At 35.7% G+C, this 15,918-nt stretch overlaps 1 protein-coding gene across 1 annotated transcript in view; it reads left to right on the forward strand.

Annotated features, from left to right (window-relative positions):
• The window catches only part of LOC107595572 (hsp90 co-chaperone Cdc37-like 1), a 25,865-nt gene that overhangs the window by 9,313 nt on the left and 634 nt on the right, over positions 1–15,918 (forward strand). The window contains exons 3-7 of the mRNA XM_016286007.1: positions 4,738–5,007; positions 11,894–11,990; positions 12,081–12,196; positions 12,319–12,441; positions 15,128–15,271. Of these exons, the coding sequence (XP_016141493.1) occupies positions 4,738–5,007; positions 11,894–11,990; positions 12,081–12,196; positions 12,319–12,441; positions 15,128–15,271 (750 nt within the window). The remainder of the gene's footprint in view (positions 1–4,737; positions 5,008–11,893; positions 11,991–12,080; positions 12,197–12,318; positions 12,442–15,127; positions 15,272–15,918) is intronic.

Below are 15,918 nucleotides of genomic sequence, written 5' to 3' on the forward strand. Positions count from 1 at the left end.
GACTATAATATACGTTGGCCTAATTGTTTTTAGGTTAGGTTAGGAAACGTTATTACTACTAAAATGTAATTTTGTGAGTAAGGGGCCGGAAACTCCTTGGGAACTTGTTCTGGGGAATTTTGGAAATATTCCGAGTTGTAAATTTAAAGTGGTCATATGATGCGATTTCAATTGTTCCTTTCTCTTTGGAGTGTTACAAGCTCTTGGTGCATAAAGAAGATCTGTAAAGTTGCAAAGACTAAAGTCTCAAATCCAAAGAGATATTCTTTATAAAAGTTAAGACTCAACCACACCTACCTAAAACAGCTCGTTCTAACACGCCCCCCACATATCTACGTCACTATGTGGGAAGATTTGCATAACGCCGCCCAAATGTTCACACAAAGAAAGAAGGCGTAACTTTTATTCTCGCTGTAGTATTGTTGTTGCCGCTGCCGCCATGTCGTGAAGTCGCTGTGTTTCGTTGTGAAAGCGAAACTACTTTGTTTGGTCTTCCAAAAGAGGACGATATCTGCTTCGTCATGCCTGGAGCTGATCCGTGCGGGTCGCTGAGGAAATACAACAACTTCTCGCTGTGGATCGCCGGATCGGTTTTCACCGTAGACGAAGCAGAGTCCAGCACGGGGTTGTCACATGTGGTTACCGCAGGCATCACAGTATGGTGAGGGGCGTAACATTTCCGTCACACGCTTGAGGAATTCGGCCAATCACAACGCACTGGATAGCTGGCCAATCGGATCACACCTCGCTTTTCAGAACGATGAGCTTTGAAAAAATCGACGCATTTCAGAAAGGCGGGGCAAACAATAATGTACAGTATGTGGAAAATAATGTGTTTTTTTACTTTAAACCGCATAAACACATTTCATTACACCAAATAATGTTCTTTTTAGCAGCATCATATGACCCCTTTAACAGGAATTTATGGGAATTCATTGGAAATTTATAGAAACTATCATATACAAACATAAATATAAACATTTTGTTTGGTCATAAGCTGACATGCATGCAAACTAATACAAATTTTTAAAATTTAAATTTAAAAATAAATTCAAAATAGAATATAAGTCTTTACTATCATTTTTTGTGTCAATTTAACATATCCTTGCTGAATAAAAGTATTCATTTCTTAAAAAAGAAAAAGAGAAAAAAAATGACATACCCCAAACTTTTGAACAGTAGTGTATTGTTAAAAAATATTGCTATTTTGAATAATTGCTGTTCTTTTTTTAATGTTTTATTCATCAAAAAATCCTGAAAAAGTATCACAGGTTAATAAATAAATAACAGCGGTTTAAAAATATGGGTCGGGACTCGGGAGGGCCATTTTTTGTTTTTTTAATTATCTCACCTAAATGTTTGCTCGGTTAGTGTATTCGTTTTTACAATTGCACATTTTTGTTGCGCAATTGCTTACACACAGCACAAGGAAGTTTTAAACATATTTATGTGATATTTAGGTAATTTACTTGATTGCTCATTAAGATGGACATTTTGACATCATTTTGTGTTCAGGATTCAAGAAATGATCTGTGCGTGTTTTGGAGGAATGTGTGTGTCCTCAATAGCCCTGCAGTGTGTGTGCTGTGTGCATGTGATTGAGGAATGTGCAGGGTAGAGATTCAACTGCAATTGCATTCAATCTGGTCATTTTAACTTGAGTATGCTGCAAGATTTAAATTCCCTGTTCCTGCAATTTTGCTAATTCCCATATATTCCCGTTAATTCCCGGAATTTTGCGACCCTACTTGTCAATCATATTTCGAACAAGAATCATTAAAGATATCATTAAAAGACTCTATTTAAGGATCACAGTGCACCTCCAAAAAACAAATTAATTGTCATTTTAAATCTTGGGACATTATTTCACCCATATTTTGACATTTTATGTTCACAAGCTATTTGAAACATTAATGTGGACGCTTTAATTTCATGTATATAAAAATGGGATTTTTGTAAATGTATTGTGCTACAATCACCAGTTTTAAGTGAAGGGTTGTAGAAATGAGTACACCCCTGATTAAGTTCAAATAGTACTTAGTATGTCCTCTATAACTTTAATCATACTGCTCTGAGCCTTCTTGGCACGAAGTGTACAAGTTCATGACAAATTGTCACATCTATCCTGATTCACTCATGAAGGACAATCTCCTAAAAATGCCCTGATCTTTAATGTAGTGTTGCTCAACCCGTCTCAACAAAATCCCCCACAGGTGCTCTAGAGCGTTACGATACAGTAGGTAGTTTTGGTGTGGACAAAGACCGTGCATTTCACTTTTGCATGCTCCTGCTCTTTTTCCATGCAAAAAAATTTTTAAAATCACAGAAACCTTAAAGTGAAGGCTTAGTTATTTCAGGGACTTTGTCACAAGTTCGTTGTTTTTGAATTTCTATGTTACTTTTGCTATATTTTCACACTTAAAACAATGATTTGGTATTCCTCTTGTACAATTGTCCTCTTTTTTGCTAAGAAATGAGTCCCGAGTGGTTCCATTGTTGTTAGCAGTAAGTCTGAGAATGATTCAGTGGGTTATATAACACTTTTAATTAGGGTTGCACAATTAATCTAATTTCTAATCGCGATTACAATTATGAAACACAATTATGTAATCGTTCAAAGCAGCAATTAATAGTTCAAAGTCCACTTGTGTTATTCTTCTGTGTGCTTAAGATGTGTTTTTTTTCCTTCTACAGGTTCTGTAGGGTTTTTCCATTATTTTAGTTTTAATATAATATTATAATAACAAGCATATTTGTACTTTTTTTTATTTAAAGAAGAAACTAATCCAATGTATATTTGACATTTGAGGCTTAATACTATGCATTTCACTTTTGCATGCTCCTGCTCTTTTTCCATGCAAAAAAATTTAAAAATCACAGAAACCTTAAAGTGAAGGCTTAGTTATTTCAGGGACTTTGTCACAAGTTCATTGTTTTTGAATTTCTATGTTACTTTTGCTATATTTTCACACTTAAAACAATGATTTGGTATTCCTCTTGTACAATTGTCCTCTTTTTTGCTAAGAAATGAGTCCCGAGTGGTTCCATTGTTGTTAGCAGTAAGTCTGAGAATGATTCAGTGGGTTATATAACACTTTTAATTAGGGTTGCACAATTAATCTAATTTCTAATCGCGATTACAATTATGAAACACAATTATGTAATCGTTCAAAGCAGCAATTAATAGTTCAAAGTCCACTTGTGTTATTCTTCTGTGTGCTTAAGATGTGTTTTTTTTCCTTCTACAGGTTCTGTAGGGTTTTTCCATTATTTTAGTTTTAATATAATATTATAATAACAAGCATATTTGTACTTTTTTTTATTTAAAGAAGAAACTAATCCAATGTATATTTGACATTTGAGGCTTAATACTATAGAAAAGCATTACAAGTTTTTCAGTTTGAGTGTTTTCAGCTTGTTTATTTGCATGCGGTTGCTTCAAACAATGGTATAAACATTTACATTCAGTGTAAATTGTGATAATCGTAATTAATAATCCCAATTTCAAGAGAATAATCTACAATTATGATTTTTGTCGTAATTGTGAGGCCCTACTTTTAATTGTCAAGAAATTACTCCTCCTTAAACGGTTTAGTTCAACATACATATGTTAATCAAAAATTACCTTTCACTTGCACCAGAAATTTTTTTTATTTAGTTTTATTTAGTAACTTCTAGGAAGGTGTACTCATTTTTTACAACACATTTTATAACTTTGTTAAGAACATTTTATTTTACTTTATAATTTTGACATGCTTCTTTGCTAGCAGACTCCCTACTTTTAATTGTCAAGAAATTACTCCTCCTTAAACGTTTTAGTTCAACATACATATGTTAATCAAAAATTACCTTTCACTTGCACCAGAAATTTTTTTTTATTTAGTTTTATTTAGTAACTTCTAGGAAGGTGTACTCATTTTTTACAACACATTTTATAACTTTGTTAAGAACATTTTATTTTACTTTATAATTTTGACATGCTTCTTTGCTAGCAGACTTGCTGGAACTTTATATCACCATACATATATGGTGTGGGTGTTTAATATATATATATAGGTGTTTAGAAATGGATCCGGGTTTATCGGTTGTTTTTAAAGGTCGACAAATCCACCACCAATCTCTTAAAGTATATGTGAATTTTAAAATAATGATATCCAAGCCTGAGAATGACATGTAAATGTGTAAAATAAAAAAAATTCTGGCTTAATATTGCTCTTATTAGAGAACATGTATTATTTATAAGGTTTCACTTTATTTTAAGGTGTTAAGGTGGTTAGGGTTAGGGTTTGGCTTAGGGTTACTTGCATGTAATTATGCATAATTGTTATTATAATAGTAAATAAATGTAACGTGTTACAAGGACACCTTAAAATAAAGTGTTACCATTTATTATATATTATTTATATAATATTAATGTATTATTTTAATAGAAATGCATTATTTGATCACAGTATTACAGTTTTTATATAATATATATGTATTATTATAGTATAGATGTGTTATTTGTTCACAATATTACTGTTTTTACTGTGTTTTTGAAATATTATAATTTAAAATAACTATTTTCTATTTGAATCTATGTAGTTTTATTTATTTTTTTATATCCTTCAATGTTTAAAAGTTCAGCGCGAATAGGTTTGTAATGTCACTGTCACTGAAGACCGAATCTGTTACAAAACCAACTGTAATGATTTGCTCGAGGTTTTGTGAGCGTTATCTCTCTGTGTCCCATCACAGCCCAGTGCGGAGAGCATGGCGTCTCTGTGCTTGAGTCAGCAGCGTTGTGTGAAGGCCTCGATCGCATCGCAGTGGCAGCTGGTCGAGGCACAGGACCAGCTCTGCGGTTTGGAGCTCCACAGCTCAGAGTCTGTGGAGCAGGAGCGCGCCCGAGCCCTGGCCTCCTCCGCGGAGCTCTCTCAGACCGAGCAGGAGTGGAGGCATAAAGAGAGGATGCTGGGACGGAGCCCCACTCTGTGCCCTGAGGCCAGCCGTGATGTGTTTGACAAGGTATCTCATATCAGCACTCTAGAAAAGTCATTGAGTGTTCATCTCATTCATATCTCTGCATTGTAAGAAACAGTCCGACTGCGTTTCCCTTATAGAGGGCTGTGATGTTTTGGGACAGTGTTAAGAGAACACAGTGTGTTACTTTCTTATGATCAGCTAAATGTACACTACCATTCAAAAGTTTAATTATAATTTTTTATTTTACTTTCATTCAACACTGGAACAGTAAATTGATCAAATATGTCAGTAAATATATTTATAATGTTAAAAAATATTTGTCAAATATTGATCTTTATTTGAATTCTGAAAAAAAGTATCATGGTTTCCACTAACTCGTTTTCAACAATGAAAATAGTAAGAAACATTATTAATAATTAAGTGCCAATAATAATTGAGCAGCAAATCAGCATATTAGAATGATTTCTGAAGGGTCATGTGACTCTGAAGACTGGAGTAATGATGCTGAACATTCAGCTTTGATCATAGGAATACGTTACATTTTAAAATATATTCCCATAGAAAACTGTTATTTAAAATTGTAATAACATTTCACAATATTACTATTTTTACTGTATTTTTTATCAAATAAATGCATTGCAAAGACTTTCAAAACATTTAAAAATCTTACCAACCGCAAACTTTTGAATGGTACTATATTTTTTCAAATATAGACTTCCACTCGGATATTAGTTCTGAAACGAAATTAAATATTTTTAACCGTGTGATATAATAGTTGATTCTTGCAAACCACTAGCATTATGCTAAACATCCTGGCCACTCTTTTCCTTATAATGAATGTGAATTAATGCAGGATATTCAGCCTGAAATTACATTCAAGTTCATTATTCAAAAAAAGTATCTTTCTTTGTCAGTGGATAGTAGGCTTACACAATATAAATATTGTGTAACTTAAGTGCTTTTTTCACCAATTTTGTGTAAATCTCATGGAAACTGCTTTCCTCTTTACAGCACACTTATAAAGATCTAAAAGTTGAATCTGTGTTTTGGAAAAATAAATAAACCCAGAAAGTTTTGGAAAAGTCATGAAAATGTATTTCACAAATCTCTGTATAATAGAATTATGTTAATCAGGTCCTGATTTTCGGTGTGGGATTGTGCATAGTTTGCATAGTTTTACTCATTCCCACAGCTTTCGAGTTTAAAATGAGGGGAAATTCCTGCACACATTTGTTCAATATAGCATGTAGGTTAGATGAGGAAATAAATCAACACAGACCGAGTGATTCAGCGGTATTGCTCTCTCGCACATCTTGACTGCACTACAAGAGCTGCTGCACGCTGCGATACGAGACTTTCACTCGCGTTTCGGGGACAGTTGACAGAACTGTCACTTGACTAATCGGGTCATTGTTGCATCGTCACAAAAATGTGTAATTTGCAAATCTTTTTTTGTCTTTTTAAGCCATTCGGTACTCGAGTGCTCAATTCTTTCTGTGCGCTCAGTCACATCCAAAGCGTGTGCACATAAAGCCACCTGGCGAGTATAATATTGAGATTTTTCGCAGTTTGTTGCACTTAAACATGCACTTTGACAAAATGACGTCAAAATGGCTGTCCTGGCGAGTATCCTCATAAACACAGTCGGTTTGTCTTAAGTGAATATAAACAGTTGAGAAAGAAAACACGTGTGTATCAGTATTGGATCTGTGCATTGTGTCTTGTGACAGCAGTCTAATAAAGCTGTGCCGTCTGTCATTAATGTTAATCAAACAACAAAAGACAAAATCACTCACTCAACTTTTGTAACTTTAATCTGTTTTTAATGTACAGTTTATTACATTTTTGTTTATTTTTGTACCTGAATACTACTGTTAGACTGAAACCTCAGGCCCTGAGTTTAACTGATAATATTGGTTAAGCAAATTACAATATGATATGTTCTCTGCATGGAGTAACATCTGTTCAAGTTCAAGTTGACATTTTTATTTGTATAGCACATTTACGACTGCCACCAGGCTGACCAAAGTACTTTACAGAAGAGCAGGATTAATTAGAAAAATGCACAGAAAACAGACCAAACAAAAATAAAAACAACCCGTTTAAAAATAACCATAAAAACAGTAGTCAATACACTAAGGAATACAAATAAGTTTTTAGCAAGGACTTAAAAACAGACAGAGAAGGGGCCGTTCTAATCTCTAAAGGCAGGGTATTCCAAAGTCGTGACCCTGCCACCGCAAATGCACGCTCCCCTCTACGCTTAAGCCTAACGTGAGGGACCAGACCAACAAAGCCTGGTCACAGGTTTTGTAGGGATTTATATACAAAGAGAAGAATTTTAAAGTCTATTCTCTGACAAACCGGCAACCAGTGTACACTCTTAAAAATAAAGGTGCCTCAAAAGGTTCTTCACAGCGATGCCATAGAAGAACCATTTTTGGTTCCACAAAGAACCATTCAGTCAAAAGTTCTTTAAAGAACCATCTCTTTCTTACCTTTTTATAATCTGAAGAACCTTCCTTCGCCACGAAGAACCTTTTGTGACAAGGTTCTTTATAGAACCATTTAGACAAAAAGGTTCTTCTATGGCATCGTGAAGCACCTTTATTTTTAAGAGTGTAGGGATCTAAGAATTGGAGTGATGTGTTCATGTTTACGACACTTTGAAAGAAGTCTAGCCGCAGCGTTTTGGACAAGCTGAAGATGCGCAATTTGAGACTTAGATATAAAGAATTGCAGTAATCTAGACGAGACGTAACAAACGCATGAACAGCCATTTCTAGAATTTTAGGAGTGAGAAAATTTTAATTTTAGACAGTAAACGAAGCTGATAAAAACTGGATCCGATAACAGAAGAGATATGTTTATCAAATTTTAAATGATGGTCAACAAGAACACCTAGGTTCCGCACACGTGAGGATCTAAAAACGGATCAACTTTCCAACTCTGGGCTTATACACTGAAAGTTCTCATTTGGACCGAAAACAATTACCTCGGTCTTGTCTTCATTTAGGAAGAGGGAATTTTGGGCTAGCCATGATTTAACCTCCTCTAAACATTGCAGAAGAGACAAAATCGCAGTGGAATTTTTTCTATTGATTGGTAGATAGATTTGTGTATCATCTGCGTAGAAATGAAAAGACACACCATGTTTCCTTAGAATAGAGCCCAGAGGTAGCATGTAAAGAGAAAATAGAGAGGGAGCTAAAATAGAGCCTTGTGGAACGCCACAGGTCAGAGGTGCAGGAGAAGAGGTGAAATTACCCAGCTTCACTAAAAACTTTCTGTCAGACAGGTATGACTGAAACCATTTCAGAACGTTTGCTTTTAGACCCACCCAAGACTCTAATCTAGATAATAGTGTGGAGTGGTCTACGGTAAATCTAAAAGAATAAGAACCCCTGAGTCTCCGGAGTCAGTAGAGAGGTAAATATTATTTAACACTCTCAAAAGGGCAGACTCTGCTGTGAGCAGACTTAAAACCAGATTGAAAAACCTCATAAATACAAATACTTGTCAGAAAACGTTGAAGTTGATTCAGCACAATTTTCTCCAAAACTTTTTAAATGAAAGGTAAGGAAAGGTAATTTTTTAGGACTGAAGGATCCAGTGAAGACTTCTTGAGCAGAGGAGTGACCGTAGCCACTTTAAGATTGGCAGGAACAGAGCCAGTTTGGAGACACTTATTAATAAGAGACACCAAACCTGGCCCAATCGAATCGATAATTAATTTTAAAAATCTCGGGTGAATGATATCGCTAGAACAGAATGAAGGTTTAAAAGTCCTTTATTTGCATCTATTGTTCTAAGAAGAACCTTTAACGTCCATGGAACATTTCCATTCCACAAAAGGTTCTTACATTTTTTTTTATTATTATTGTTCTTCACACTAAGATCAAATATGTTTTTGTTTTTTTGTGTGTGTGTGGGGGGGGTGGCTTTTACACTGGTTGGTTTTAAAGGAACTCAGTTCTATGAACTAGCCAAGGCAGTCCCCCAAGAACTACATTTTCCCCTAGGGCCCACTATTTTCCTGGTTGCACTTGCATCACTATGCACCAGGAATTCTTGAGTGACATAAGCCAGCTTACAGTGACGCCATTCAACAACATCAGCAGCTGGAGGATAGAAAAGTACCTGGACTTCAGCATTGGTCCATCTATTGCCGTTTTCTATGTTCGTGGAGTAAGTATACATAAACTGTGTGTTTATACAACTTTTGTTTGTGGCCAATCAACATAGTTCATTTTGTGCTGGGTTACACCCTACTACGCTAATTTAGTCCTCTCAAAAGGCATTTCCTATAATTAAAATGGTAAATTCCTAAAAAAAATGGGAACATATTGCATAAGAAACATCGGCACCCATCATTTTTAAAAAGCCACGTAGAGACACAGTTTTACATAAACTTACTCCACGAACATGGAAAATAGAGATAGATGGACCAACAGCAAAGTCCAGGTACTTTTCTGTCCTCCATCCTCTAGTTTTTGAAGTTGCTGACTGACAAACTTAAATGACGTTGTTGTCAGATGGCTTCAGAGTTCCTACTGGCGGTGCGAATGCAACCAGGTAAATAGCCCTAGGGGAAAATTTCGTTCGGTGGCTAGTTCCTATAACCGAGCTCTTATAACTACCTGGTGTGAAAGCCCTTAGTGAACAGTTCTTAAAAGAACCATGATTTTTTTTAGGTTGAAGAACATTTTAATCTAAACAACCTTTTGGTTCACCCTAAAGAACCATGAAAGTTCCAGTGCTCCAAGGTTGCAATGTTGAAGATACTTCATGACCAACAATGCCAATAAGGAACATTTTGGAACCTTTATTTTTAAAAGTGTACTGAGCTTATGTCCAGTTACTTAGTAAGGTGGTCAAGTATACAAGTAGAGATCTTCTTGCATGTTGCTATCAAAGGCAATTTAGCTATATAAAACAATGAACTATGAAACGTCTGTCCAATATCTCCTTTCGATGCACATGTCCAATGGGGGGGGGACTTTAAAGGTGGAAAGGGTGAGTGGGTAACTACCCACTCCTGAGCACCATCAGAACAGGACTTATAGCTGAATGGGCCAGGATCCGATAACAGAAGAGATATGTTTATCAAATTTTAAATGATGGTCAACAAGAACACCTAGGTTCCGCACACGTGAGGATCTAAAAACGGATCAACTTTCCAACTCTGGGCTTATACACTGAAAGTTCTCATTTGGACCGAAAACAATTACCTCGGTCTTGTCTTCATTTAGGAAGAGGGAATTTTGGGCTAGCCATGATTTAACCTCCTCTAAACATTGCAGAAGAGACGAAATCGCAGTGGAATTTTTTCTATTGATTGGTAGATAGATTTGTGTATCATCTGCGTAGAAATGAAAAGACACACCATGTTTCCTTAGAATAGAGCCCAGAGGTAGCATGTAAAGAGAAAATAGAGAGGGAGCTAAAATAGAGCCTTGTGGAACGCCACAGGTCAGAGGTGCAGGAGAAGAGGTGAAATTACCCAGCTTCACTAAAAACTTTCTGTCAGACAGGTATGACTGAAACCATTTCAGAACGTTTGCTTTTAGACCCACCCAAGACTCTAATCTAGATAATAGTGTGGAGTGGTCTACGGTAAATCTAAAAGAATAAGAACCCCAGAGTCTCCGGAGTCAGTAGAGAGGTAAATATTATTTAACACTCTCAAAAGGGCAGACTCTGCTGTGAGCAGACTTAAAACCAGATTGAAAAACCTCATAAATATAAATACTTGTCAGAAAACGTTGAAGTTGATTCAGCACAATTTTCTCCAAAACTTTTTAAATGAAAGGTAAGGAAAGGTAATTTTTTAGGACTGAAGGATCCAGTGAAGACTTCTTGAGCAGAGGAGTGACCGTAGCCACTTTAAGATTGGCAGGAACAGAGCCAGTTTGGAGACACTTATTAATAAGAGACACCAAACCTGGCCCAATCGAATCGATAATTAATTTTAAAAATCTCGGGTGAATGATATCGCTAGAACAGAATGAAGGTTTAAGCTTGTCAATCACCTCCTTCAGTTCCTGGAGGTTGATAGGTTCGAAAGCATCCAAAAAGGCAGAGGCAGATGACATGATAGGAGAGATAGTTAAAGTTAAAGTGGGGTAATTTTGTCACTAAAATATCTCAAGAAGCTTTCACAGAGAGCATCAGAGGCAACAGGCAAGGTGTTAACAGAGGGATTTGCAACAGATTGAATAATTGAAAACAAAACCTTAGGTTTAGAGTGATTCGTTTCAATTAGATTAGAAAAGTATGCAGCTTTTGCAGACTTAGCAGCAGTCTAGTAAGATTTAAGAGAGTCTTTAAACATTTGAAGAGAGATATGCAGCCTGTCCTTTTTCCATTTTCGTTCTGGTACAGTTGCAGCTTGTACTTATTATTAAAACAAATCGAAAGCAAACAAGTAGCATTAATAGCATTTATTTTAGTTAACGCATGCTATGATAAATTTGAATAGATTTTTATTCTTGTTGTAAAATAATTGAACATTAGGTCATGGATATTGTCTCAAAAGTCATGGAAATGTATTGGTAAAAATGTGAAACCCTTCAGCCTTCTCAAAAGAGATCATCGCTGTTGAGCCTTCTTATAGAAACCATTCGCCTGCTGTGTAAATGATAGATGCCTGTCAATCTCAGTGCTCAAATATGTAAAGGCCTCGACCTGCTCCACTACCTGTGGAGTAATCCACTATCCAGGGATTGCTCATGTCAAACAAGTTACCAAAGCCATGTCCTCAGCATATTTCAGAAGTGACATCCTATTGATATCACACTTAATTTAAGTATATAAATTAAGAGCCGATACAAAATAACTAGTACAGTGTTGTACCAGCAGTAATGGACTCTTTTGTGGCCCATTTGTGGATTTACCACCATCAAACTTTTTTTTTTCTTTTTTCTAGAGTATAATAAACAGTTCACAGTCTTGGCCTAATGAATCCGATCATGATAAGAACATAAGCTTCATCCAGCGTAATGAAGAACTCTTGAAATATTTTGGTAAGTCATGGAAGCTTGTTTGATTTGGATGTTTATTAATGGAGATTGTTCATTTAAATGGAGGTTGTCCTCTCTGTTCTGATTGGACAGGTATGTTGAGGAGGTGGGATGATAGTCAGCGCTTTCTAGCAGAGTACCACCATCTCATCTGTGAAGAAACGGCCAATTACCTGATCATGTGGTGCTTCCATCTGCAGGCAGTGCAAGTGAGTGCTCTTTCTGGCCACGTTCAAAATAACATACCACCTGTACTGTTTCTGCAGTATGCACTATGCACTGTGTCCCCACATGACCTACTACTGATCCCGATTGTCTGGATCTTCTGCAGAAAGAGGCCTTAATGGAGCAGGTGGCTCATCAGGCAGTCGTCATGCAGTTTATTCTGGAAATGGCCCGCAACTCTCAGCAAGACCCACGAGGCTGTTTCCGTCAGTTCTTTCAGAAAGCCAAAGTAAGGCTCACATCTGCAGTGTACTGCAATGCTGCAGACATCACCTTCAGCCTCTGCTGGGCTTTTCCCAGTGGTGTTTTATGCAAGATTAGGGCTGTCACAGATCCTAGATTCAATTCGAGTACTCAATAATAAAAAAAATCCTCAAAAGCATTCCACGGACAAGCATCCATGAAAAGTATTATGAGGCTGCACGAAATATTAAAACCATTTAAAAATCATGATAAAGCACAGTGCTATTGTAAATTCACAAAGGCTGTGATTCAGTTAAAGGGGTCCTATTATGCTTTTTCACTTTTTCAACTTTAGTTAGTCTGTGATGTTGATGTTTGAGCATAAAAAAGAACTGCGAAGTTACAAAGCTCAGTCAATTCAAAATTCAATTCAAATTTTTGTCAAAAGTAGATTTTAAAAATTCAAAAGGAGATATTTTATTTAACAGAAATCACTTTTCAAAAACTACAACGAACAACTCGTTTGGACTACAACGCATATTTTCCGGGATTTGTGATATCACAAATACCGACGAATGAAAAGAGTACTCAATAATAAAAAAAATCCTCAAAAGCATTCCACGGACAAGCATCCATGAAAAGTATTATTAGACCGTTTTCTGAGGCTGCACGAAATATTAAAACCATTTAAAAATCATGATAAAGCACAGTGCTATTGTAAATTCACAAAGGCTGTGATTCAGTTAAAGGGGTCCTATTATGCTTTTTCACTTTTTCAACTTTAGTTAGTCTGTGATGTTGATGTTTGAGCATAAAAAAGAACTGCGAAGTTACAAAGCTCAGTCAATTCAAAATTCAATTCAAATTTTTGTCAAAAGTAGATTTTAAAAATTCAAAAGGAGATATTTTATTTAACAGAAATCACTTTTCAAAAACTACAACGAACAACTCGTTTGGACTACAACGCATATTTTCCGGGATTTGTGATATCACAAATATCGACGAATGGGACGAGACCTGGTTGAGCTGCACTAGAGAAGGCAACGAGTGTTATCACTATGTTGGAGACACGCTAGCTTTCCCAAGCCAGACGAACTTAGAGTGTTTACAATCATCTAGGTTTAAATCGCGCTCAAATTTATTTGATTTTGATGCAATATTTACACTGAAGCTGACAGGCGGCTATGCTAAGGGGCGTGACATTTCCCGACCAGCCGCCGATTTCGAACAACCTAGTATGAAAGCCTGTTCTAGTACACCCCCAAAACAAAATCAAGACTTTGTAAAAGAGCATAACAGGACCCCTTTAAATAAATGTATGCGCTGCGGCTTTAATATGCGCTTTATTTATATGCATATAGGTTACGGCTCTCAAACTCCATCTCTGCATATGCTGTGAGTCTGAGTCGCTTATACCGTTCATCTGGGAACAATGTGCACTATTCTATCAGATTTATCAGGTAAATCATTTATAAACCTACGACAACACAGGAGATTACAGCATTATATTTCTAAATATGCTGACCGTTCATTGGGACTTCAGATTAAAAGTATAAACCCTCGTTTTAGTTTGTTTGTTTTGATGTCCACATGTTCTTGTTTAAGAATTTACAGTGGCTGTAGCATTTCTATCATAAAGTGGCCAAATATTAAAGATTAAGTGGACATTTGAATTAAAAGTTGTTTAGACAATAAGTCTTAGATCTCGCTGTAAAGTGTAAAAACAGGCAAAAACGTTGGCGCCCTCTGTTGGCATTAGGTATAATACATAATGTACATAAGTTATGATTATATTGTTTTATTAAATTATGCATTTTAACTGTTTTGTTCAGTAAAACCATATGATTACTTGCTTTTCATATTTTATTTGAACCAATTATTATTGTCTCACTGCTATTATATATGTATTTTAAGTCATTTTAAAGTCTATTGTTCACAAAAAAGTTTGATTACTCGATTAATCATCAGAATAATTGACTGAAAACTGTCACTAATACTATTGTTAGTGACAGTCCTAGACAAGATATTACACATCTCTTTACTGTGCCGTAGAGGTACAATAAAGTCCAACAATAAATGTTTTTGAAGGAATGCTCACCAAGGCTGCATGTATTTGATCAAAAATACAATAAAAATAGTAATAAGTAATATTACAATTTAAAATAACGTCTTTCTATTTTAATATACATTAAAATGTAATTTATTCCTGTGATCAAAGCTGAATTTTCAGCATCATTACTCCAGTCTTCAGTGTCACATGATCCTTCAGAAATCATTCTAATATACTGATATGATGCTCAGCTATTATCAAGTATTATTGGTGCTCAATTGTTTATAATGGTTCTTTGATGAATAGAAAGTTCAATGAACAGCATTTATTTGAAATAGAAAACTTTTCAATTGTAATAATATTTCACAATATTACTGTTTTTACTGTAACAGCCTTGGTGAGCAGAAGAGACTTCTTTGAACAACATTAAACAAAATCGTAATTATTCTGAATTTACTGGTAGTGCAGTCAATCTGAGTCCATGTGAGTGTTGTGCAATAATGGCAGTGACCACTGGAGAGAGACATGACATAACTGAGAGCCTGAGGCCAGGAAACAAGCAATATGGGCACAGATGAAGTTCATGTCCACGCATTCATCCATGTCATATGATAAACCTCATTCATATTTTTACTGAATGCATTCTGAATCATTTTTAATCTTGCTTTGCTTCTATTTTAAGGCAGGGCAGGAGGGATACTTGGACGTCTTCCACACAGAACTCAACGCCTTTAAGCAGAGAGTTAAAGTGTATACCATGAAATCAAAAGGAGAAACCCCAAAGGATCCAGTGCACCAAAACACACCATACTTTTCACCACAGAGAGCACATGCTCTCTGTACCTGACACAGAGGAGCTGAATGAGAACCAAAGGACACGGAAAGAGTTGCATAACAGCTCTAATCTGCAAGAGTGTTGCATTCATCAGAATGCAGGCGCACCTATAATCACTCCTCCAGCCCTGCAGATCTGCATAAGGGAGGATGTGCAGATTATAATGGGTTATTAAAGGGATAGTTCACCCAAATATTAAAATAATGTAATTTATTCACCCTCATATCGTTCCAAACTTGTATGACTCATTTTCTTCTGTAAAGCACAAAATTAGATGTTTTGTAGAATGTTCATGCTGCTCCTTTCCATATAATGAAATTAAATGGGGACTTTAAACACCATGAAAGTTGACTATATGACTATATTACCATTCAAAAGATTGGGGTCACTAAGATTTTATTATTTTAGATTTTATACTTTTATTCACCGAAGGCACATTAAATTGATCAAAAGTGGTATTTATAATGTTACAAGAGATTTCTGTTTGGAAAAGATTTCTCTTTTGAACTTTTAATTCATGAAGCAATTAAAAAAAATTGTATCAAAGTTTTCACAACAACTTTGACCTGCACTGCTATTTTCAACATCATAATAATAAATGTTTATTGAGCATCAAATCAGCATATTAGAATGATTTC

The sequence above is a fragment of the Sinocyclocheilus grahami genome, unplaced genomic scaffold (assembly GCF_001515645.1).
Source record: "Sinocyclocheilus grahami isolate Dianchi unplaced genomic scaffold, SAMN03320097.WGS_v1.1 scaffold204.1, whole genome shotgun sequence".
NCBI classification, from domain to species: Eukaryota; Metazoa; Chordata; class Actinopteri; order Cypriniformes; family Cyprinidae; genus Sinocyclocheilus; species Sinocyclocheilus grahami.